At 44.1% G+C, this 24,895-nt stretch overlaps 1 protein-coding gene across 1 annotated transcript in view; it reads right to left on the bottom strand.

Annotated features, from left to right (window-relative positions):
• LOC118374651 (teneurin-2-like) overlaps window positions 1-24,895 on the bottom strand; it is a 450,055-nt gene that overhangs the window by 38,590 nt on the left and 386,570 nt on the right. The window contains exons 17-23 of the mRNA XM_052487936.1: window positions 21,342-21,609; window positions 18,640-18,783; window positions 7,015-7,264; window positions 6,501-6,521; window positions 6,096-6,325; window positions 2,307-2,461; window positions 1,993-2,094 (exon numbers count right to left, since the gene is read on the bottom strand). Of these exons, the coding sequence (XP_052343896.1) occupies window positions 1,993-2,094; window positions 2,307-2,461; window positions 6,096-6,325; window positions 6,501-6,521; window positions 7,015-7,264; window positions 18,640-18,783; window positions 21,342-21,609 (1,170 nt within the window). The remainder of the gene's footprint in view (window positions 1-1,992; window positions 2,095-2,306; window positions 2,462-6,095; window positions 6,326-6,500; window positions 6,522-7,014; window positions 7,265-18,639; window positions 18,784-21,341; window positions 21,610-24,895) is intronic.

Consider the following 24,895-nt stretch of genomic DNA (forward strand, 5'->3'; position numbering starts at 1 on the left):
CTGATTATATAGTAATAACTGATTATATGGTAATAACTGATTATATGGTAATAACTGATTATATGGTGATAACTGATTATATGGTAATAACTGATTATATAGTAATAACTGATTATATGGTGATAACTGATTATATAGTAATAACTGATTATATGGTAATAACTGATTATATGGTAATAACTGATTATATAGTAATAACTGATTATATGGTAATAACTGATTATATGGTGATAACTGATTATATAGTAATAACTGATTATATGGTAATAACTGATTATATGGTGATAACTGATTATATGGTGATAATTGATTATATAGTAATAACTGATTATATGGTAATAACTGATTATATGGTGATAACTGATTATATGGTAATAACTGATTATATGGTAATAATTGATTATATAGTAATAACTGATTATATGGTAATAACTGATTATATGGTGATAACTGATTATATGGTGATAATTGATTATATAGTAATAACTGATTACATGGTAATAACTGATTATATAGTGATAACTGATTATATGGTGATAATTGATTATATAGTAATAACTGATTATATGGTAATAACTGATTATATGGTAATAACTGATTATATAGTGATAACTGATTATATGGTGATAATTGATTATATAGTAATAACTGATTATATGGTAATAACTGATTATATGGTGATAACTGATTATATGGTGATAACTGATTATATAGTAATAACTGATTATATGGTAATAACTGATTATATGGTGATAACTGATTATATGGTGATAATTGATTATATAGTAATAACTGATTATATAGTAATAACTGATTATATGGTGATAACTGATTATATGGTAATAACTGATTATATGGTAATAACTGATTATATGGTGATAACTGATTATATGGTGATAATTGATTATATAGTAATAACTGATTATATAGTAATAACTGATTATATATATGGTGTTAACTGATTATATATATAGTGATAATGGTTTGTATATATGGTGATAACTGATTTTATATACATAGTGATAACTGATTATATATATGGTGATAGCTGATTATATAGTAATAACTGATTATATAGTAATAACTGATTATATGGTAATAACTGATTATATGGTAATAACTGATTATATGGTGATAACTGATTATATGGTAATAACTGATTATATGGTGATAACTGATTATATGGTGATAATGGATTATATGGTGATAACTGATTATATATATAGTGATAACTGATTATATATATAGTGATAACTGATTATATAGTAATAACTGATTATATGGTGATAACTGATTATATGGTGATAACTGATTATATGGTGATAATGGATTATATGGTGATAACTGATTATATATATAGTGATAACTGATTATATATATAGTGATAACTGATTATATAGTAATAACTGATTATATGGTGATAATGGATTATATGGTGATAACTGATTATATGGTGATAATGGATTATATGGTGATAACTGATTATATATATAGTGATAACTGATTATATATATAGTGATAACTGATTATATAGTAATAACTGATTATATGGTGATAGCTGATTATATAGTAATAACTGATTATATGGTGATAACTGATTATATAGTAATAATTGATTATATGGTGATAGCTGATTATATAGTAATAACTGATTATATAGTAATAACTGATTATATGGTGATAACTGATTTTATATACATAGTGATAACTGATTATATGGTGATAACTGGTTATATATATGGTGATAGCTGATTATATAGTAATAACTGATTATATGGTGATAACTGATTATATAGTAATAATTGATTATATGGCGATAACTGGTTATATATATGGTGATACCTGATTATATATATTGTAATAACTGTTTATATGGTGATACCTGATTATATAGTAATAACGGATTATATGGGGTCAGTTGTTTATATTACGATAGTTGCTTAGTCACAATAACTGCTTATATGACGATAATTGATATGGAACGAAGCTCACTTGGTGGTTCTCAGTGATGCGCAGGATGACGTTGTTCTCCAGGACGTACAGAGAGTTATCCATGGGGTTTACTGCCAGGTCTGTGGGCCACTCCAGACGCACCTGATAAACACAACAACAAACAGATCCAGGTTTGATCACCAAAGAGACATGACTAATATTTTCAAAGTTTTACAGGAGACAGAAAACAAAGCCTTGGTTGATAGCGTTCATCGCATGTAACCCAGACCAGGTTGTTTTAAACCCCTCAAGTTGAAATGGACACTTGCGTCTTTTTGGCTCCAACAAAATCAAGACCCTCTCTCCCGACCTACCTGGCTGACGTCCATGCTCGCGTCACAGCTGAGTGGTCGTATTGCGGTCAGGTCATTAGCGCCCAGTAGAGTGGAGATGATCCCGTTTTGGTCAACTTTACGGATCATAGTGGCGTCCACAAAATACACCAGACCATTCTGATCCACAGCAATACCTGGAAAAACACACACACTTCATCAGACCATTCTGATCCACAGCAATACCTGGAGAAACACAGACACTTCATCAGACCATTCTGATCCACAGCAATACCTGAAGAAACATACACACACTTCATCAGACCATTCCTATCCACAGCAATACCTGGAGAAACACAGACACTTCATCAGACCATTCTGATCCACAGCAATACCTGGAGAAACATACACACACTTCATCAGACCATTCTGATCCACAGCAATACCTGGAGAAACATACACACACTTCATCAGACCATTCTGATCCACAGCAATACCTGGAGAAACACAGACACTTCATCAGACCATTCTGATCCACAGCAATACCTGGAGAAACATACAGACACTTCATCAGACCATTCTGATCCACAGCAATACCTGGAGAAACATACACACACTTCATCAGACCATTCCTATCCACAGCAATACCTGGAGAAACATACACACACTTCATCAGACCATTCCTATCCACAGTAATACCTGGAGAAACACAGACACTTCATCAGACCATTCTGATCCACAGCAATACCTGAAGAAACATACACACACTTCATCAGACCATTCCTATCCACAGCAATACCTGGAGAAACACAGACACTTCATCAGACCATTCTGATCCACAGCAATACCTGAAGAAACATACACACACTTCATCAGACCATTCTGATCCACAGCAATACCTGGAGAAACATACACACACTTCATCAGACCATTCTGATCCACAGCAATACCTGGAGAAACACAGACACTTCATCAGACCATTCTGATCCACAGCAATACCTGGAGAAACACAGACACTTCATCAGACCATTCTGATCCACAGCAATACCTGGAGAAACACAGACACTTCATCAGACCATTCTGATCCACAGCAATACCTGGAGAAACATACAGACACTTCATCAGACCATTCTGATCCACAGCAATACCTGGAGAAACATACACACACTTCATCAGACCATTCCTATCCACAGCAATACCTGGAGAAACATACACACACTTCATCAGACCATTCCTATCCACAGTAATACCTGGAGAAACACAGACACTTCATCAGACCATTCTGATCCACAGCAATACCTGAAGAAACATACACACACTTCATCAGACCATTCTGATCCACAGCAATACCTGGAGAAACACAGACACTTCATCAGACCATTCTGATCCACAGCAATACCTGAAGAAACATACACACACTTCATCAGACCATTCTGATCCACAGCAATACCTGGAGAAACACAGACACTTCATCAGACCATTCTGATCCACAGCAATACCTGGAGAGAAACACACGCACGCACGCACGCACGCACGCACGCACGCACGCACGCACGCACGCACGCACGCACGCACGCACGCACACACACACACACACACACACACACACACACACACACACACACACACACACACACACACACACACACACACACACACACACACACACACACACACACACACACACACACACACACACACACACACACACACACACACACACACACACACACACACACACACACACACACACACTTCATCAGACCATTCTTATCCACAGAAATACCTGGAGAAACACACACACAATACCTGGGAGGTGGAAGGAGGAAGTTTTACAATTTAAGTTTTAATTGGCCTTAATACGTGAGTGGGTACAGAATAAATACATTAGGACAACAAATGTTATTTTATATGATGCAGCAACTTGATAATCAGTAACTTATCTCAGGATGATGAGTTGTATTGACCTTGTAAATAATGTGTAGCATTTATCGGCCTTGTAGCATTAGTTTACAAAGTCCCCCGCGGGTAACATAAGTCTGTGTACTTACAGTTTCTGTTTGCCAGGAAAGAGATATATGATATATTTATCATCAGCTACGTGTCAGTGGTGTCACTCTGGCCATTGCAGGCAGGCAGACACACACACAGATAAATAGATAGACAGTTGTGTCTGCTCTCGAGCACACCACCGCAAATATAATTCTCCCAGAAAGACTGATGTACACACAGGCAGACAGGTAGGCAGAGAGACAGACTGATGGACAGACAGACAGACATAGACACAGACAGGCAGACAGACAGAGACAGACAGAAAGGCTGACAGAGAGACAGGCAGACAGACTGATCTACACACAGACAGGCAGACAGACAGAGACAGACAGGAAGACAGAGAGACAGGTAGACAGACTGATGTACAGACAGACAGGCAGACAGACAGAGACAGACAGACAGGAAGACAGAGAGACAGGTAGACAGACGGATGTACAGACAGACCTTTGGTAGGAGAATACGAGAGGGAGGCAGAGAGGATGAGAGGATGAAAGGAGAGCTGGGGGAAAGAGAGAAAGGAATAGCAGTGATGGATAGAAGCAATGCCATGGAATGGATGTAGGAGAAGAGAAGGAGAGGGGGAACAGGGTGTCTTTGAACAGATAAGGACTAGCACACAGGGGAAGGAGGGAAAGAGACAGAGAGAGGCCAGTGACAGATAGCTGGAGGGATAGGAAGAGACAGACAGAGAGCTGGAGGGATAGGAAGAGACAGACAGAGAGCTGGAGGGATAGGAAGAGACAGACAGAGAGCTGGAGGGATAGGAAGAGACAGACAGAGAGCTGGAGGGATAGGAAGAGACAGACAGAGAGCTGGAGGGATAGGAAGAGACAGACAGAGAGCTGGAGGGATAGGAAGAGACAGACAGAGAGCTGGAGGGATAGGAAGAGACAGACAGAGAGCTGGAGGGATAGGAAGAGACAAACAGAGAGCTGGAGGGATAGGAAGAGACAGACAGAGAGCTGGAGGGATAGGAAGAGACAGACAGAGAGCTGGAGGGATAGGAAGAGACAGACAGAGAGCTGGAGGGATAGGAAGAGACAGACAGAGAGCTGGAGGGATAGGAAGAGACAGACAGAGAGCTGGAGGGATAGGAAGAGACAGACAGAGAGCTGGAGGGATAGGAAGAGACAGACAGAGAGCTGGAGGGATAGGAAGAGACAGACAGAGAGCTGGAGGGATAGGAAGAGACAGACAGAGAGAGGCCAGGGCAGGCTGATAAGTGCTGGCTGGCTTTGTATCTGTCTGGCAGGAGATGTGCACACACAACACACAACACACACACACACACACACACACACACACACACACACACACACACACACACACACACACACACACACACACACACACACAACATACAACACACACACTGAGGAAATGTGACAGGGTGACATCTTTGACAGTTTGGTGTCAGTGTTCTTCTTTTTGATGCAGGCTTCATCACGTCATCCTACCTTCAGCTGTAATCTGGTTTATAACCTCCTTCTGCTTCTGCCCTGCTTTACTTCCACTACTAGACCGACAGTTAGTTTCACCATCAGTGTTCTGATATAGAAAAGGACAGATATCACTACTACTTTCACGACTAGATCATTATGACCAGCATTTCATTAGTGTAGTACAGACGTCCCTTCCTTACTAGTTACACTTTGGAGCTCATGGGGGTACTCTCTGTGGCTTAGCCTTCAAGGTTAGGAAGATCTCTTTGTGTGTGTATGTGTGTGTGTTTGTGTGTGTGTATTTGTGTGTGTGTGTGTGTGTTCCTCTGCTCCTCACCTTTGGGGCTCATCAGTGTTGCCTCAGTAGCTTTGCCTCCATCCCCACAGCGCTCGTCGAAGGGCAGACACTGCTCTCCCGTCCCAGCAACCACCTCTGAGCTGTCCGACAGCAGCCGCCCGCCCGTCAGCAAGCGTACACGGTAGATATGCCGCGAATTGGTATCCGAGATCAACAACGCCCCCGTTACCGGGTCAATGGCCAGGAAGTACTTATGAGTGGGGTTGTTACTGTAGGACGGAGAGAGAACAATAAAGTTATTGGAATTTGAATTAGATTGGAAACAAACAACTAAGATTAAAACAATATTTCCCAGGGGCAATTTAACAATCTTTGTGATTAAAGTAACTCTAAATTACTGCTATTTCACTTATTAGCTTGGAATTTATAATTTAACCATCTTACCTCTGTCTGAAATCTTTGTTCCTTCAAAGAATAAGAAGACAGAAAAAACAACCCAGAACAAATGTTAATGTGTTGTGTCTGAGGGAACAACAGAACGACAGAGAGAGTTAGCAGTGGAGTGGTGAAGGGTACAGCATAGTTAAATATGGATAAAAACACCCAGGAGATATAAGAACTAGTGCAGTGTATAATTCTACTTCAATCACACTGTCCCCCGAGCCCTCCCTGCTTTCATTACAACCTCACTGAATCTCATCCAACATGTTCTATATCCTACACACTATTCCTCTCCTCTGTCCTCTCCCTCCTCCTCTCCTCTTTTCCTTCACTCCTCCTCCTCTCCCCCCCCCCCCCACTTCTCTTCCTCTTCTCCCCCTCTCATTCCCTTTCCTCCATCACCCCTCCTCCCACCAGTCCCACTCTCTTCCTCTCTCCTTTTCTCTCCCCATCCCACTCCTCTCCTCTCCCAACCTGACTTCTTCCCCATCTTCTTCTCAACTTCCTCCATGCATACCTCAGTTCCAGTATGCCCGTGGTATTGAGCGAGGGGTAGACCCTGCGTATGAAGTTCAGGTCTCCCACGTAGAGGCTCCCGTCGATGCCTGTTGCCAGGGCTACGGGGGCCAGTAGCTTGTTGCTGTCGGCGAGGCCGTTACAGCTGGGGCAGGAGATAGAGCGTCGACGGCCGTTCCCCATTACACTGCTGATCACAGGGGGCTGCTGTGACACAAACACGTTCTCACCACTACCCTTATGGAGAATACCTAGGGAGGGAGGGAGACAGGGAGGGAGACAGGGAGGCAGGGAGGGAGGGAGGGAGACAGGGAGGGAGACAGGGAGGGAGACAGGGAGGGAGGGAGACAGGGAGGGAGACAGGGAGGGAGACAGGGAGACAGGGAGGGAGGGAGGGAGACAGGGAGGGAGGGAGACAGGGAGACAGGGAGGGAGACAGGGAGACAGGGAGGGAGACAGGGAGGGAGGGAGGGAGACAGGGAGGGAGGGAGGGAGACAGGGAGGTTAGACAGGGAGATAGGGAGACAGGGAGACAGGGAGGGAGGGAGGAATTAATTAATTCATTTTGTTTGAGAAAAACCCCCACATACTATTAATTCTGCCAAATTAAATGTGTGTGTGTGTGATGTTGAGAAGATGTTGTGTATGTGTGTTGAGATGACGGGGTGTGTTTGTGTGTGTGTTGAGATGACAGTGTGTGTGTGTATGTATGTATACTGAACAAAAATATATACGCAACATGTAAAGTGTTGGCCAATATTTCATGAGCTGAAATAAAAGATCGCAGAAGTTTTGGAAAAATAAGTTTTGAACAGTCATCCAACTTTTTGTAATTCCAAGTCAGGAAGACTTGAAGACCACTGAAGTCATGATTCAACCTGAACCTATTGTTCACCACTGTCAAGAACTCTGACCTCTTTCTAGAGCTCTGACCTGAAGACCACTGAAGTCATGATTCAACCTGAACCTATTGTTCACCACTGTCAGGAACTCTGGCCTCTTTCTAGAGCTCTGACCTGAAGACCACTGAAGTCATGATTCAACCTGAACCTATTGTTCACCACTGTCAGGAACTCTGGCCTCTTTCTAGAGCTCTGACCTGAAGACCACTGAAGTCATGATTCAACCTGAACCTATTGTTCACCACTGTCAGGAACTCTGGCCTCTTTCTAGAGCTCTGACCTGAAGACCACTGACGTCATGATTCAACCTGAACCTATTGTTCACCACTGTCAGGAACTCTGGCCTCTTTCTAGAGCTCTGACCTGAAGACCACTGAAGTCATGATTCAACCTGAACCTATTGTTCACCACTGTCAGGAACTCTGGCCTCTTTCTAGAGCTCTGACCTGAAGACCACTGAAGTCATGATTCAACCTGAACCTATTGTTCACCACTGTCAGGAACTCTGGCCTCTTTCTAGAGCTCTGACCTGAAGACCACTGAAGTCATGATTCAACCTGAACCTATTGTTCACCACTGTCAGGAACTCTGGCCTCTTTCTAGAGCTCTGACCTGAAGATCACTGAAGTCATGATTCAACCTGAACCTATTGTTCACCACTGTCAGGAACTCTGGCCTCTTTCTAGAGCTCTGACCTGAAGACCACTGAAGTCATGATTCAACCTGAACCTATTGTTCACCACTGTCAGGAACTCTGGCCTCTTTCTAGAGCTCTGACCTGAAGATCACTGAAGTCATGATTCAACCTGAACCTATTGTTCACCACTGTCAGGAACTCTGGCCTCTTTCTAGAGCTCTGACCTGAAGACCACTGAAGTCATGATTCAACCTGAACCTATTGTTCACCACTGTCAGGAACTCTGGCCTCTTTCTAGAGCTCTGACCTGAAGACCACTGACGTCATGATTCAACCTGAACCTATTGTTCACCACTGTCAGGAACTCTGGCCTCTTTCTAGAGCTCTGACCTGAAGACCACTGACGTCATGATTCAACCTGAACCTATTGTTCACCACTGTCAGGAACTCTGGCCTCTTTCTAGAGCTCTGACCTGAAGACCACTGAAGTCATGATTCAACCTGAACCTATTGTTCACCACTGTCAGGAACTCTGGCCTCTTTCTAGAGCTCTGACCTGAAGACCACTGAAGTCATGATTCAACCTGAACCTATTGTTCACCACTGTCAGGAACTCTGGCCTCTTTCTAGAGCTCTGACCTGAAGACCACTGAAGTCATGATTCAACCTGAACCTATTGTTCACCACTGTCAGGAACTCTGGCCTCTTTCTAGAGCTCTGACCTGAAGACCACTGAAGTCATGATTCAACCTGAACCTATTGTTCACCACTGTCAGGAACTCTGGCCTCTTTCTAGAGCTCTGACCTGAAGACCACTGAAGTCATGATTCAACCTGAACCTATTGTTCACCACTGTCAGGAACTCTGGCCTCTTTCTAGAGCTCTGACCTGAAGACCACTGAAGTCATGATTCAACCTGAACCTATTGTTCACCACTGTCAGGAACTCTGGCCTCTTTCTAGAGCTCTGACCTGAAGACCACTGAAGTCATGATTCAACCTGAACCTATTGTTCACCACTGTCAGGAACTCTGGCCTCTTTCTAGAGCTCTGACCTGAAGACCACTGAAGTCATGATTCAACCTGAACCTATTGTTCACCACTGTCAGGAACTCTGGCCTCTTTCTAGAGCTCTGACCTGAAGACCACTGACGTCATGATTCAACCTGTTTTTTTTTCGAATTCCTAGTTGACCATAAATCCAGAGAATGACAGACTTTGATGACAAAGTTTTATGACAACATTTTCCCAGAAGGTCCGCCCCCTTCCTGTTCACGTGAGCTCAGCACAACAAGGTGAGTCCAAAAATGTATTGTATGCTGCGGCATAAATGATGTAATATGCCAAGTCCAATAGGTTCACCACTGTAGACCGAGGCCCAATAGGTTCACCACTGTAGACCGAGGCCCAATAGGTTTACTACTGAAGACCGAGGCCCAATAGGTTTACTACTGAAGACCGAGGCCCAATAGGTTTACTACTGAAGACCGAGTCCCAATAGGTTTACTACTGAAGACCGAGGCCCAATAGGTTTACTACTGAAGACCGAGGCCCAATAGGTTTACTACTGAAGACCGAGGCCCAATAGGTTCACTACTGAAGACCGAGGCCCAATAGGTTCACCACTGAAGACCGAGGCCCAATAGGTTTACTACTGAAGACCGAGGCCCAATAGGTTTACCACTGAAGACCGAGGCCCAATAGGTTTACTACTGAAGACCGAGGCCCAATAGGTTTACTACTGAAGACCGAGTCCCAATAGGTTTACTACTGAAGACCGAGGCCCAATAGGTTTACCCTTGAAGACCGAGTCCCAATAGGTTCACCACTGAAGACCGAGTCCCAATAGGTTTACTACTGAAGACCGAGACCCAATAGGTTCACTACTGAAGACCGAGTCCCAATAGGTTTACTACTGAAGACCGAGGCCCAATAGGTTTACTCCTGAAGACCGAGGCCCAATAGGTTTACTCCTGAAGACCGAGGCCCAATAGGTTCACCACTGAAGACCGAGTCCCAATAGGTTTACTACTGAAGACCGAGGCCCAATAGGTTCACTACTGAAGACCGAGTCCCAATAGGTTTACTCCTGAAGACCGAGGCCCAATAGGTTCTCCACTGAAGACAGAGGCCCAATAGGTTCACTACTGAAGACAGAGGCCCAATAGGTTTACTACTGAAGACCGAGGCCCAATAGGTTTACTACTGAAGACCGAGGCCCAATAGGTTTACTACTGAAGACCGAGTCCCAATAGGTTTACTCCTGAAGACCGAGGCCCAATAGGTTCACCACTGAAGACAGAGGCCCAATAGGTTCACTACTGAAGACCGAGGCCCAATAGGTTTACTACTGAAGACCGAGGCCCAATAGGTTTACTCCTGAAGACCGAGGCCCAATAGGTTCACCACTGAAGACCGAGTCCCAATAGGTTTACTACTGAAGACCGAGGCCCAATAGGTTCACTACTGAAGACCGAGGCCCAATAGGTTCACCACTGAAGACCGAGGCCCAATAGGTTCACCACTGAAGACCGAGGCCCAATAGGTTCACCACTGAACACCGAGGCCCAATAGGTTTACTACTGAAGACCGAGGCCCAATAGGTTCACCACTGAAGACCGAGGCCCAATAGGTTCACCACTGAAGACCGAGGCCCAATAGGTTCACCACTGAAGACCGAGGCCCAATAGGTTTACTACTGAAGACAGAGGCCCAATAGGTTCACCACTGAAGGCCGAGGCCCAATAGGTTTACTACTGAAGACAGAGGCCCAATAGGTTCACCACTGTAGACCGAGGCCCAATAGGTTCACCACTGTAGACCGAGGCCCAATAGGTTTACTACTGAAGACAGAGGCCCAATAGGTTCACCACTATAGACCGAGGCCCAATAGGTTCACCACTGAAGACCGAGGCCCAATAGGTTCACCACTGAAGACAGAGGCCCAATAGGTTCACTACTGTACTAACCTGTCACACGCTGAAGACCTAGGTTCAATAGGTTCACTACTGTACTAACCTGTCACACGCTGAAAACCTAGGCCCAATAGGTTCACTACTGTACTAACTTGTCACACGCTGAAGACCGAGGCCCAATAGGTTCACTACTGTACTAACCTGTCACACGCTGAAGACCTAGGTTCAATAGGTTCACTACTGTACTAACCTGTCACACGCTGAAAACCTAGGCCCAATAGGTTCACTACTGTACTAACTTGTCACACGCTGAAGACCGAGGCCCAATAGGTTCACTACTGTACTAACCTGTCACACGCTGAAGACCTAGGTCCAATAGGTTCACTACTGTACTAACCTGTCACACGCTGAAGACCTAGGTTCAATAGGTTCACTACTGTACTAACCTGTCACACGCTGAAGACCTAGGTTCAATAGGTTCACTACTGTACTAACCTGTCACACGCTGAAGACCTAGGTCCAATAGGTTCACTACTGTACTAACCTGTCACACGCTGAAGACCTAGGTTCAATAGGTTCACTACTGTACTAACCTGTCACACGCTGAAGACCTAGGTTCAATAGGTTCACTACTGTACTAACCTGTCACACGCTGAAGACCTAGGTTCAATAGGTTCACTACTGTACTAACTTGTCACACGCTGAAGACCGAGGCCCAATAGGTTCACTACTGTACTAACCTGTCACACGCTGAAGACCTAGGTCCAATAGGTTCACTACTGTACTAACCTGTCACACGCTGAAGACCTAGGTTCAATAGGTTCACTACTGTACTAACCTGTCACACGCTGAAGACCTAGGTTCAATAGGTTCACTACTGTACTAACCTGTCACACGCTGAAGACCTCGGTTCAATAGGTTCACTACTGTACTAACTTGTCTATAATAGATATAAAGAATTACAGTTTCATCCGGTCTCCCCTTTCCCTTTTCCTACCAGCGAGTTAAGGAAATTGGACAGTTTGAGGATATTTTTCTATTAAAGTGAATGACAGTAATGTTATGAGTAAAGTAGGAATTCCAGGTTTCAATAGGCCATAAGATATACATGTTTCAATAGGCCATAAGATATACATGTTTCAATAGGCCATAAGATATACATGTTTCAATAGGCCATAAGATATACATGTTTCAATAGGCCATAAGATATACATGTTTCAATAGGCCATAAGATATACATGTTTCAATAGGCCATAAGATATACATGTTTCAATAGGCCATAAGATATACATGTTTCAATAGGCCATAAGATATACATGTTTCAATAGGCCATAAGATATACATGTTTCAATAGGCCATAAGATATACATGTTTCAATAGGCCATAAGATATACATGTTTCAATAGGCCATAAGATATACATGTTTCAATAGGCCATAAGATATACATGTTTCAATAGGCCATAAGATATACATGTTTCAATAGGCCATAAGATATACATGTTTCAATAGGCCATAAGATATACATGTTTCAATAGGCCATAAGATATACATGTTTCAATAGGCCATAAGATATACATGTTTCAATAGGCCATAAGATATACATGTTTCAATAGGCCATAAGATATACATGTTTCAATAGACCATAAGATATACATGTTTCAATAGGCCATAAGATATACATGTTTCAATAGGCCATAAGATATACATGTTTCAATAGGCCATAAGATATACATGTTTCAATAGGCCATAAGATATACATGTTTCAATAGGCCATAAGATATACATGTTTCAATAGGCCATAAGATATACATGTTTCAATAGGCCATAAGATATACATGTTTCAATAGACCATAAGATATACATGTTTCAATAGGCCATAAGATATACATGTTTCAATAGGCCATAAGATATACATGTTTCAATAGGCCATAAGATATACATGTTTCAATAGGCCATAAGATATACATGTTTCAATAGGCCATAAGATATACATGTTTCAATAGGCCATAAGATATACATGTTTCAATAGGCCATAAGATATACATGTTTCAATAGGCCATAAGATATACATGTTTCAATAGGCCATAAGATATACATGTTTCAATAGGCCATAAGATATACATGTTTCAATAGGCCATTAGATATACATGTTTCAATAGGCCATAAGATATACATGTTTCAATAGACCATAAGATATACATGTTTCAATAGGCCATAAGATATACATGTTTCAATAGACCATAAGATATACATGTTTCAATAGGCCATAAGATATACATGTTTCAATAGGCCATAAGATATACATGTTTCAATAGGCCATAAGATATACATGTTTCAATAGGCCATAAGATATACATGTTTCAATAGGCCATAAGATATACATGTTTCAATAGGCCATAAGATATACATGTTTCAATAGGCCATAAGATATACATGTTTCAATAGGCCATAAGATATACATGTTTCAATAGGCCAAAAGATATACATGTTTCAATAGGCCATAAGATATACATGTTTCAATAGGCCATAAGATATACATGTTTCAATAGGCCATAAGATATACATGTTTCAATAGACCATAAGATATACATGTTTCAATAGGCCATAAGATATACATGTTTCAATAGGCCATAAGATATACATGTTTCAATAGGCCATAAGATATACATGTTTCAATAGGCCATAAGATATACATGTTTCAATAGGCCATAAGATATACATGTTTCAATAGGCCATAAGATATACATGTTTCAATAGGCCATAAGATATACATGTTTCAATAGACCATAAGATATACATGTTTCAATAGGCCATAAGATATACATGTTTCAATAGGCCATAAGATATACATGTTTCAATAGGCCATAAGATATACATGTTTCAATAGGCCATAAGATATACATGTTTCAATAGGCCATAAGATATACATGTTTCAATAGGCCATAAGATATACATGTTTCAATAGGCCATAAGATATACATGTTTCAATAGGCCATAAGATATACATGTTTCAATAGGCCATAAGATATACATGTTTCAATAGGCCATAAGATATACATGTTTCAATAGACCATAAGATATACATGTTTCAATAGGCCATAAGATATACATGTTTCAATAGGCCATAAGATATACATGTTTCAATAGGCCATAAGATATACATGTTTCAATAGGCCATAAGATATACATGTTTCAATAGGCCATAAGATATACATGTTTCAATAGGCCATAAGATATACATGTTTCAATAGGCCATAAGATATACATGTTTCAATAGGCCATAAGATATACATGTTTCAATAGGCCATAAGATATACATGTTTCAATAGGCCATTAGATATACATGTTTCAATAGGCCATAAGATATACATGTTTCAATAGACCATAAGATATACATGTTTCAATAGGCCATAAGATATACATGTTTCAATAGACCATAAGATATACATGTTTCAATAGGCCATAAGATATACATGTTTCAATAGGCCATAAGATATACATGTTTCAATAGGCCATAAGATATACATGTTTCAATAGGCCATAAGATATACATGTTTCAATAGGCCATAAGATATACATGTTTCAATAGGCCATAAGATATACATGTTTCAATAGGCCATAAGATATACATGTTTCAATAGGCCATAAGATATACATGTTTCAATAGGCCAAAAGATATACATGTTTCAATAGGCCATAAGATATACATGTTTCAATAGGCCATAAGATATACATGTTTCAATAGGCCATAAGATATACATGTTTTAATAGACCATAAGATATACATGTTTCAATAGGCCATAAGATATACATGTTTCAATAGGCCATAAGATATACATGTTTCAATAGGCCATAAGATATACATGTTTCAATAGGCCATAAGATATACATGTTTCAATAGGCCATAAGATATACATGTTTCAATAGGCCATAAGATATACATGTTTCAATAGGCCATAAGATATACATGTTTCAATAGACCATAAGATATACATGTTTCAATAGGCCATAAGATATACATGTTTCAATAGGCCATAAGATATACATGTTTCAATAGGCCATAAGATATACATGTTTCAATAGGCCATAAGATATACATGTTTCAATAGGCCATAAGATATACATGTTTCAATAGACCATAAGATATACATGTTTCAATAGGCCATAAGATATACATGTTTCAATAGGCCATAAGATATACATGTTTCAATAGGCCATAAGATATACATGTTTCAATAGGCCATAAGATATACATGTTTCAATAGGCCATAAGATATACATGTTTCAATAGGCCATAAGATATACATGTTTCAATAGGCCATAAGATATACATGTTTCAATAGACCATAAGATATACATGTTTCAATAGGCCATAAGATATACATGTTTCAATAGGCCATAAGATATACATGTTTCAAAAGGCCATAAGATATACATGTTTCAATAGGCCATAAGATATACATGTTTCAATAGGCCATAAGATATACATGTTTCAATAGGCCATAAGATATACATGTTTCAATAGGCCATAAGATATACATGTTTCAATAGGCCATAAGATATACATGTTTCAATAGGCCATAAGATATACATGTTTCAATAGGCCATTAGATATACATGTTTCAATAGGCCATAAGATATACATGTTTCAATAGACCATAAGATATACATGTTTCAATAGGCCATAAGATATACATGTTACAATAGACCATAAGATATACATGTTACAATAGGCCATAAGATATACATGTTTCAATAGGCCATAAGATATACATGTTTCAATAGGCCATAAGATATACATGTTTCAATAGGCCATAAGATATACATGTTTCAATAGGCCATAAGATATACATGTTTCAATAGGCCATAAGATATACATGTTTCAATAGGCCATAAGATATACATGTTTCAATAGGCCATAAGATATACATGTTTCAATAGGCCATAAGATATACATGTTTCAATAGGCCATAAGATATACATGTTTCAATAGGCCATAAGATATACATGTTTCAATAGGCCATAAGATATACATGTTTCAATAGGCCATAAGATATACATGTTTCAATAGGCCATAAGATATACATGTTACAATAGGCCATAAGATATACATGTTTCAATAGGCCATAAGATATACATGTTTCAATAGACCATAAGATATACATGTTTCAATAGGCCATAAGATATACATGTTTCAATAGGCCATAAGATATACATGTTTCAATAGGCCATAAGATATACATGTTTCAATAGGCCATAAGATATACATGTTTCAATAGGCCATAAGATATACATGTTTCAATAGGCCATAAGATATACATGTTTCAAGAAAGGAGTATATTTGGCATTTGACATTTTTTGTGTGCTTTTATGCGCTGACTGAAAGAAACGGATAATTATGAGTTGTTTAGTCTGTTGGCCTCGGCTGGTCTGGGTAAGAATTACGTGTCCTCACTGTCTGAGAGTGAGTCAAGACCGAGTCAAGACCGAGTCAAGACCGAATAAAAATGTATCCGCCACTGACACTGAGACAAGACCGAAACACCCTATGTGGTCTCGAGACTGGTATTGAGTATTACAACACTGCCAACCGGCGTCACAACCACAGACCAGGTGTAACCCCCCCAGTCCAGGACCTCCACATCCGGCTTCACTACCACAGACCAGGTGTAACCCCCCCAGTCCAGGACCTCCACATCCGGCTTCACTACCACAGACCAGGTGTAACCCCCCCAGTCCAGGACCTCCACATCCGGCTTCACTACCACAGACCAGGTGTAACCACCCCAGCCCAGGACCTCTACATCCGGCTTCACTACCACAGACCAGGTGTAACCCCCCCAGTCCAGGACCTCCACATCCGGCTTCACTACCACAGACCAGGTGTAACCCCTCCAGCCCAGGACCTCTACATCCGGCTTCACAACCACAGACCAGGTGTAACCCCCCCAGCCCAGGACCTCTACATCCGGCTTCACTACCACAGGCCAGGTGTAACCCCCCCAGCCCAGGACCTCTACATCCGGCTTCACTACTACAGACCAGGTGTAACCCCCCCAGCCCAGGACCTCCACATCCGGCTTCACTACCACAGACCAGGTGTAACCCCCCCAGCCCAGGACCTCTACATCCGGCTTCACTACCACAGACCATGTGTAACCCCCCCAGCCCAGGACCTCTACATCCGGCTTCACTACCACAGACCATGTGTAACCCCCCCAGCCCAGGACCTCCACATCCGGCTTCACTACCACAGACCAGGTGTAACCACCCCAGCCCAGGACCTCCACATCCGGCTTCACTACCACAGGCCAGGTGTAACCCCCCCAGCCCAGGACCTCTACATCCGGCTTCACTACCACAGACCAGGTGTAACCCCTCCAGCCCAGGACCTCCACATCCGGCTTCACTACCACAGGCCAGGTGTAACCCCCCCAGCCCAGGACCTCTACATCCGGCTTCACTACCACAGACCAGGTGTAACCACCCCAGCCCAGGACCTCTACATCCGGCTTCACTACCACAGACCAGGTGTAACCCCTCCAGCCCAGGACCTCTACATCCGGCTTCACTACCACAGACCAGGTGTAACCCCCCCAGTCCAGGACCTCCACATCCGGCTTCACTACCACAGACCAGGTGTAACCCCCCCAGTCCAGGACCTCTACATCCGGCTTCACTACCACAGACCAGGTGTAACCCCCCCAGCCCAGGACCTCTACATCCGGCTTCACTACCACAGACCAGGTGTAACCCCCCCAGCCCAGGACCTCTACATCCGGCTTCACTACCACAGACCAGGTGTAACCCCCCCAGTCCAGGACCTCTACATCCGGCTTCACTACCACAGACCAGGTGTAACCCCCCCAGCCCAGGACCTCTACATCCGGCTTCTTCAACTGCTGGATCGTCTGATACCTGCCACTTGACAGCTGACGAAACTGAAGAGTATTTCTTTCTGTCATAAAAAAACATGAAATTCTGATTGGCTGGGCCTGGCTTTCCAGTGAGTGGGCCTGGCTCCCAATTGGGTGGGTGGATTAGGCCCTAATTACTTTATTGCAATTGACTGGTTTCCTTATATGAACAGTAACTCAGTAAAACCGTTGAAATTGTTGCATGTTGCGTTTATATTTGTGTTCAGTGTATATGTACAGTATATTTAAACATACTGCTGCGTGTGTTGAGGATATGGTGTTTATCCAGAGACCAGCCTCCCAGATTAGAAGGGTCCAGTTCAAAGCCCTGAAGTACTGCTGTCCTCTTCTCCCATTGGATCAGACTGGCACATGACTCATACTCATACCCCACCGACACTAAGGAGAGAGAGAGAGGGGGAGAGAGAGGGTGGGGGAGAAAGGAGAGGGAGGAGAGAGGGGGGAGAGAGAGGGTGGGGGAGATAGGAGAGGGAGGAGAGAGAGGGGGAGGAGGGGGGGAGAGAGCGAGAGAGGGGGAGAAAGAGAGAGAGAGAAAGAGAGGGAGAGGGGGGAGTGATAAAGAGAGAGAGAGAGATGGGTAGAGAGAGAGAGGGGGAGAGAGAAAGAGAGAGCGGGGAGAAAGACAGAGAGCGAAAGAGGGGGGAGAAAGAGAGAGGGGGAGAGGGGGAGAGAGAGGGGAGGAGAAAGAGAGAGAGAGGGGGAAGAAGAGAGAGAAAGGGAGAGGGGGAGAAAGAGAGAGCGATAGGGGGAGAGGAGAGGGGGGAGAGAAAGAGAGAGCGGGGAGAAAGACAGAGAGCGAAAGAGGGGGGAGAAAGAGAGAGGGGGAGAGGGGGAGAGAGGGGAGGAGAAAGAGAGAGAGAGGGGGGAAGAAGAGAGAGAAAGGGAGAGGGGGAGAAAGAGAGAGCGATAGGGGGAGAGGAGAGGGGGGGGGAGAAATAGAGGGTGAAGAAGAGAGGGGGAGATAGAGAGAGATGGGGAGTGATAAAGAGAGAGCGAGATGGGAGAGAGAGAGAGAGAGAGGGGAGAGGAGAGAGAAAGAGAGAGGGGGGAGAAAGAGAGAGGGGAGGAGAAAGAGAGAGAGTGAGAGTGAGAGGGGGAGAGGAGAGGGGCGGAGAAAGAGAGAAAGGGGGAGAGGAAAGGAGAGGGGGAGAAAGCGAGATAGAGGGGGGAGTGATAAAGAGAGCGATATAGGGGGAGAGACAGGGGGAGTGATAAAAAGAGAGAGAGAGGGGGGAGAGAGATGGGGGAGAGGAGAGATAAAGAGAGAGGGGGAGAAAGAGAGGGGGAGAGAAGGACAGAGAGAGAGAGGTGGAGGGGAGGGGGGAGAAAAAGAGAGAGAGATGGGGGACAGAGAGCGGGGTACAAAGAGAGGGGGAGAGGAGAGGGGAGAGAAAGGGGGGACAAAGAGAGCGAGAGAGAGAGAGGGGAGAATGAGAGAGAGAGAGAGTGGGAGAGGGTAGGGCAGGGGTAGAAAGATAAGAAAGTGGGAGTGAGATCAAATATATTAATAAACAAAGTATTATGGAGACACGCAACACTTTAATGCTCAGGACAGACAACCAGACAGACAAACAGACAGTAACAAAGTCAAGTGAGCTGCAGTTCCATGTATAATTGTTATATTTACAGCTATAGCTACCCAAGAGCTAACCCACATACAGTAAGTATAAGTCCAATGATGGTAGCACAGCTTGTACTCTTTAGCACCCCTGTCTAGACCTGAGCAGACCTGTCCAGATCAGACCTGTCCAGACCAGACCAGAGCAGACCTGTCCAGACTAGACCTGTCCAGACCAGACCTTTCCAGACCAGACCTGTCCAGACCAGACCAGAGCAGACCTGTCCAGATCAGACCTGTCCAGACCAGACCTGTCAAGTCCAGACCAGACCTGTCCAGACCTGACCTGTCCAGACCAGACCTGACCTGTCCAGACCTGACAAAACCAGACCTGCCCAGACCAGACCTGTCCAGACCAGACCTGTCCAGACCAGACCTGACCTGTCCAGACCTGACAAAACCAGACCTGCCCAGACCAGACCTGTCCAGACCAGACCTGACCAAACCAGACCTGCCCAGACCAGACCAGACCAGACCTGCCCAGACCAGACCTGTCCAGACCAGACCTGTCCAGACCTGTCCAGACTAGACCTGTCCAGACCAGACCTGTCCAGACCAGACCTGTCCAGACCAGACCTGTCCAGACCTGTCCAGACTAGACCTGTCCAGACCAGACCTGTCCAGACCAGACCTGTCCAGACCAGACCTTTTCTCCTCTGATCCTACTTACACTTTGTTAAGCCCATAACCCAATTAACATTGTGGGTGTTCACTGTCCCAACAAGCAGTTCTGTGACAGATCAATTTCTCTCCCATGATGCAACAAGTGTTGAAATGTTGTCATATCACCAACGCTTGGTTGGCATAAAACCACATATTAGTTGAAGGCAGCTAGCTGCTGTAGGAACTGCAAATATAGGTGCATTGTCCCCTTCAAAATATATCAATTCAAAACTAAAGTGACGTTGGTTATCACATGAATCAGCTTCATTGGAGCAATAGAGTTTGTGTGGCCGGTACACTCTTGTCTGTTCTAAGAGATGACAGACAGTATAAGCCCTGGGTGGCATTTAAACTCTCCTCTCCTTCTGTCACTCAGACGTAACCGCGGCAGCCGTAACCGTGATGAAGGGTTATTAGCTGTCAAGCAGAGTTAGCAGTTAGTGAAGCGAGTTGGGGGCCTCGGCACCCTCAGAGCTATTACTGCTCACAGACAGACACACAGGGACACACACGCACACGCACACACACACACACACACACACTCACACACACACGCACACGCACACGCACACGCACACGCACACGCACACGCACACGCACACACACACACACACACACACACACACACACACACACTCTGTATATACACACTCACCGACAGCTTCCGACAGCCCGTAGACTCTCTGTCCATAGGCATCTGTTTTATCCCAAATGTAGGTGTAGGCCAGGTTGGGCGAGGCGTGAAACCACTTCTGGAAGAGATGTCCCTCCACAGCCACCATCAGGTGGACTTTGAGCAGGCCCAGAGAAACCATGGCTGGGGTCATGGTCACCTTCAGCAGGCTGTGGTAGCCTGACGTCCTGGAGCTCAGGTAGCACAGCTTCAGACTGGTCCCTGGAACATCTATCATCTCATGGAGCACCTGCAGAGAGGGAGAGAAGGATGAGAGGAGAGGAGAGGAAAGAGCTTCAGACTGGTCCTTGGAACATCTATCATCTCATGGAGCACCAGGAGAGAGAGAGAGAGCTTATTCTACTTTCCCCAACGCTAAAGTGGTTATCTCTACCCTGCTACCAGGAAAAGACTTCCACCCCGCTACCATACAGCGGATAAACGTAAGTATTTCCCGTGACTGTGCCTCAAAACCAAATGTTTTCCCGGGCCACCACTCCACCCTGGACTTAACGACCAGGTCCACCTGTACAAGGCAGCAGTGCCCATCTTCGTCCGGACCCTAAAGGACATCGCTCTCAAACGCAGCCCATCACACAGGAGCAACAGATCAATAGACACACTGCCCAGACCTCCGAGACACTCTCCCAGACCCCCCCCCCCCCACTGGCCAGACCTCCGAGACACTATTACGCATTCCTGCGTCTGTCTCCCTAATCCATTTATACCAATGTGACATAAAGGTGTAAACTTGGCAGTAGGACATCTTAACTGTATATTTAACCTCTCAGCTTCCCTACCAAATCTAAAAATGTCAAACGGGAAAATGAACAACAATGACAAATGGTTTGAAGAAAAATGCAAAATCCTAAGAAAGAAATTGAGAAAGCTGTCCAGCCAAAAACATAGAGACCCAAAAAACCTGAGCCTACGCCTTCACTATGGTGAATCACTAAAACAATACAGAAATACACTACGGAAAAAGAAGGAACAGCACATCAGAAATCAGCTCAATGTAAGTGAAGAATCCATAGACTCTAACCACTTCTGGGAAAATTGTAAAACACTAAACAAACAACAACACAAATAATTATCTATCCAAAATGGAGATGTATGGAGATGTATGGAGATGTATGGAGATGTATGGAGATGTATGGAGATGTATGGAGATGTATGGAGATGTATGGAGATGTATGGAGATGTATGGAGATGTATGGAGATGTGTGGAGATGTATGGAATGGAGATGTATGGAGATGTATGGAGATGTATGGATAAACCACTTCTCCAATCTTTTGGCTCTATAACAAAGATCAAAGAGCAAAGCATATACATGATGAAATACAAATCTTAGAATCAACTATTAATAAAGACTACCAGAACCCACTACCAGAACCCACTACCAGAACCCACTACCAGAACCCACTACCAGAACCCACTACCAGAACCCAACTACAGGACAAAATAAAAACCCTCCAATCCAAAAAGGCCATACAGACAACACATTCCAATTGGCTATACTAAAACCCTTTAACATCATCCTTAGTTCTGGCATCTTCCCCAATATTTGGAACCAAGGACTGATCACCCCAATCCACAAAAGTGGAGACAAATGTGACACCAATAACTACTGTGGGATATGCGTCAACAGCAACCTTGGGAAAATCCTCTGCATTATCATTAACAGCAGAGTCGTACATTTCTTCAGTAAAAACAATGTACTGAGAAAATGTCAAATTGGCTTTTGAACAATTTATCGTACAACCACACCCTAATTGACAAACAAACAAACAAATGATTCACATGCTTTGTTGATTTCAAAAAAGCCTTCGACTCAACTTGGCATGAGGGTCTGCTATTCAAATTGATGGAAAGTGGTGTTGGGAGAAAAACACACGACATTATAAAATATGAACACAAACAAGTGCGCGGTTAAAATTGGCAAAAAAGGGCACTAGAACAGTCTGCAACACCCGGCCTCACCCTACTAGTATCTGAAGCCCGGCCTCACCCTACTAGTATCTGAAGCACGGCCTCACCCTACTAGTATCTGAAGCACGGCCTCACCCTACTAGTATCTGAAGCCCGGCCTCACCCTACTAGTATCTGAAGCCCGGCCTCACCCTACTAGTATCTGAAGCCCGGCCTCACCCTACTAGTATCTGAAGCCCGGCCTCACCCTACTAGTATCTGAAGCACGGCCTCACCCTACTAGTATCTGAAGCCCGGCCTCACCCTACTAGTATCTGAAGCCCGGCCTCACCCTACTAGTATCTGAAGCACGGCCTCACCCTACTAGTATCTGAAGCCCGGCCTCACCCTACTAGTATCTGAAGCCCGGCCTCACCCTACTAGTATCTGAAGCCCGGCCTCACCCTACTAGTATCTGAAGCACGGCCTCACCCTACTAGTATCTGAAGCCCGGCCTCACCCTACTAGTATCTGAAGCACGGCCTCACCCTACTAGTATCTGAAGCACGGCCTCACCCTACTAGTATCTGAAGCCCGGCCTCACCCTACTAGTATCTGAAGCACGGCCTCACCCTACTAGTATCTGAAGCCCGGCCTCACCCTACTAGTATCTGAAGCACGGCCTCACCCTACTAGTATCTGAAGCCCGGCCTCACCCTACTAGTATCTGAAGCACGGCCTCACCCTACTAGTATCTGAAGCACGGCCTCACCCTACTAGTATCTGAAGCCCGGCCTCACCCTACTAGTATCTGAAGCCCGGCCTCACCCTACTAGTATCTGAAGCCCGGCCTCACCCTACTAGTATCTGAAGCCCGGCCTCACCCTACTAGTATCTGAAGCCCGGCCTCACCCCACTAGTATCTGAAGCCCGGCCTCACCCTACTAGTATCTGAAGCCCGGCCTCACCCTACTAGTATCTGAAGCCCGGCCTCACCCTACTAGTATCTGAAGCCCGGCCTCACCCTACTAGTATCTGAAGCCAGGCCTCACCCTACTAGTATCTGAAGCACGGCCTCACCCGACTAGTATCTGAAGCCCGGCCTCACCCTACTAGTATCTGAAGCCCGGCCTCACCCCACTAGTATCTGAAGCCCGGCCTCACCCTACTAGTATCTGAAGCCTGGCCTCACCCCACTAGTATCTGAAGCCTGGCCTCACCCTACTAGTATCTGAAGCCCGGCCTCACCCTACTGGTATCTGAAGCCCGGCCTCACCCCACTAGTATCTGAAGCCCGGCCTCACCCTACTAGTATCTGAAGCCCGGTCTCACCCTACTAGTATCTGAAGCCCGGCCTCACCCTACTAGTATCTGAAGCCCGGCCTCACCCTACTAGTATCTGAAGCACGGCCTCACCCTACTAGTATCTGAAGCCCGGCCTCACCCCACTAGTATCTGAAGCCCGGCCTCACCCTACTAGTATCTGAAGCACGGCCTCACCCTACTAGTATCTGAAGCCCGGCCTCACCCTACTAGTATCTGAAGCCCGGCCTCACCCTACTAGTATCTGAAGCACGGCCTCACCCTACTAGTATCTGAAGCCCGGCCTCACCCCACTGGTATCTGA

The sequence above is a fragment of the Oncorhynchus keta genome, chromosome 30 (assembly GCF_023373465.1).
Source record: "Oncorhynchus keta strain PuntledgeMale-10-30-2019 chromosome 30, Oket_V2, whole genome shotgun sequence".
Taxonomy (NCBI): Eukaryota; Metazoa; Chordata; class Actinopteri; order Salmoniformes; family Salmonidae; genus Oncorhynchus; species Oncorhynchus keta.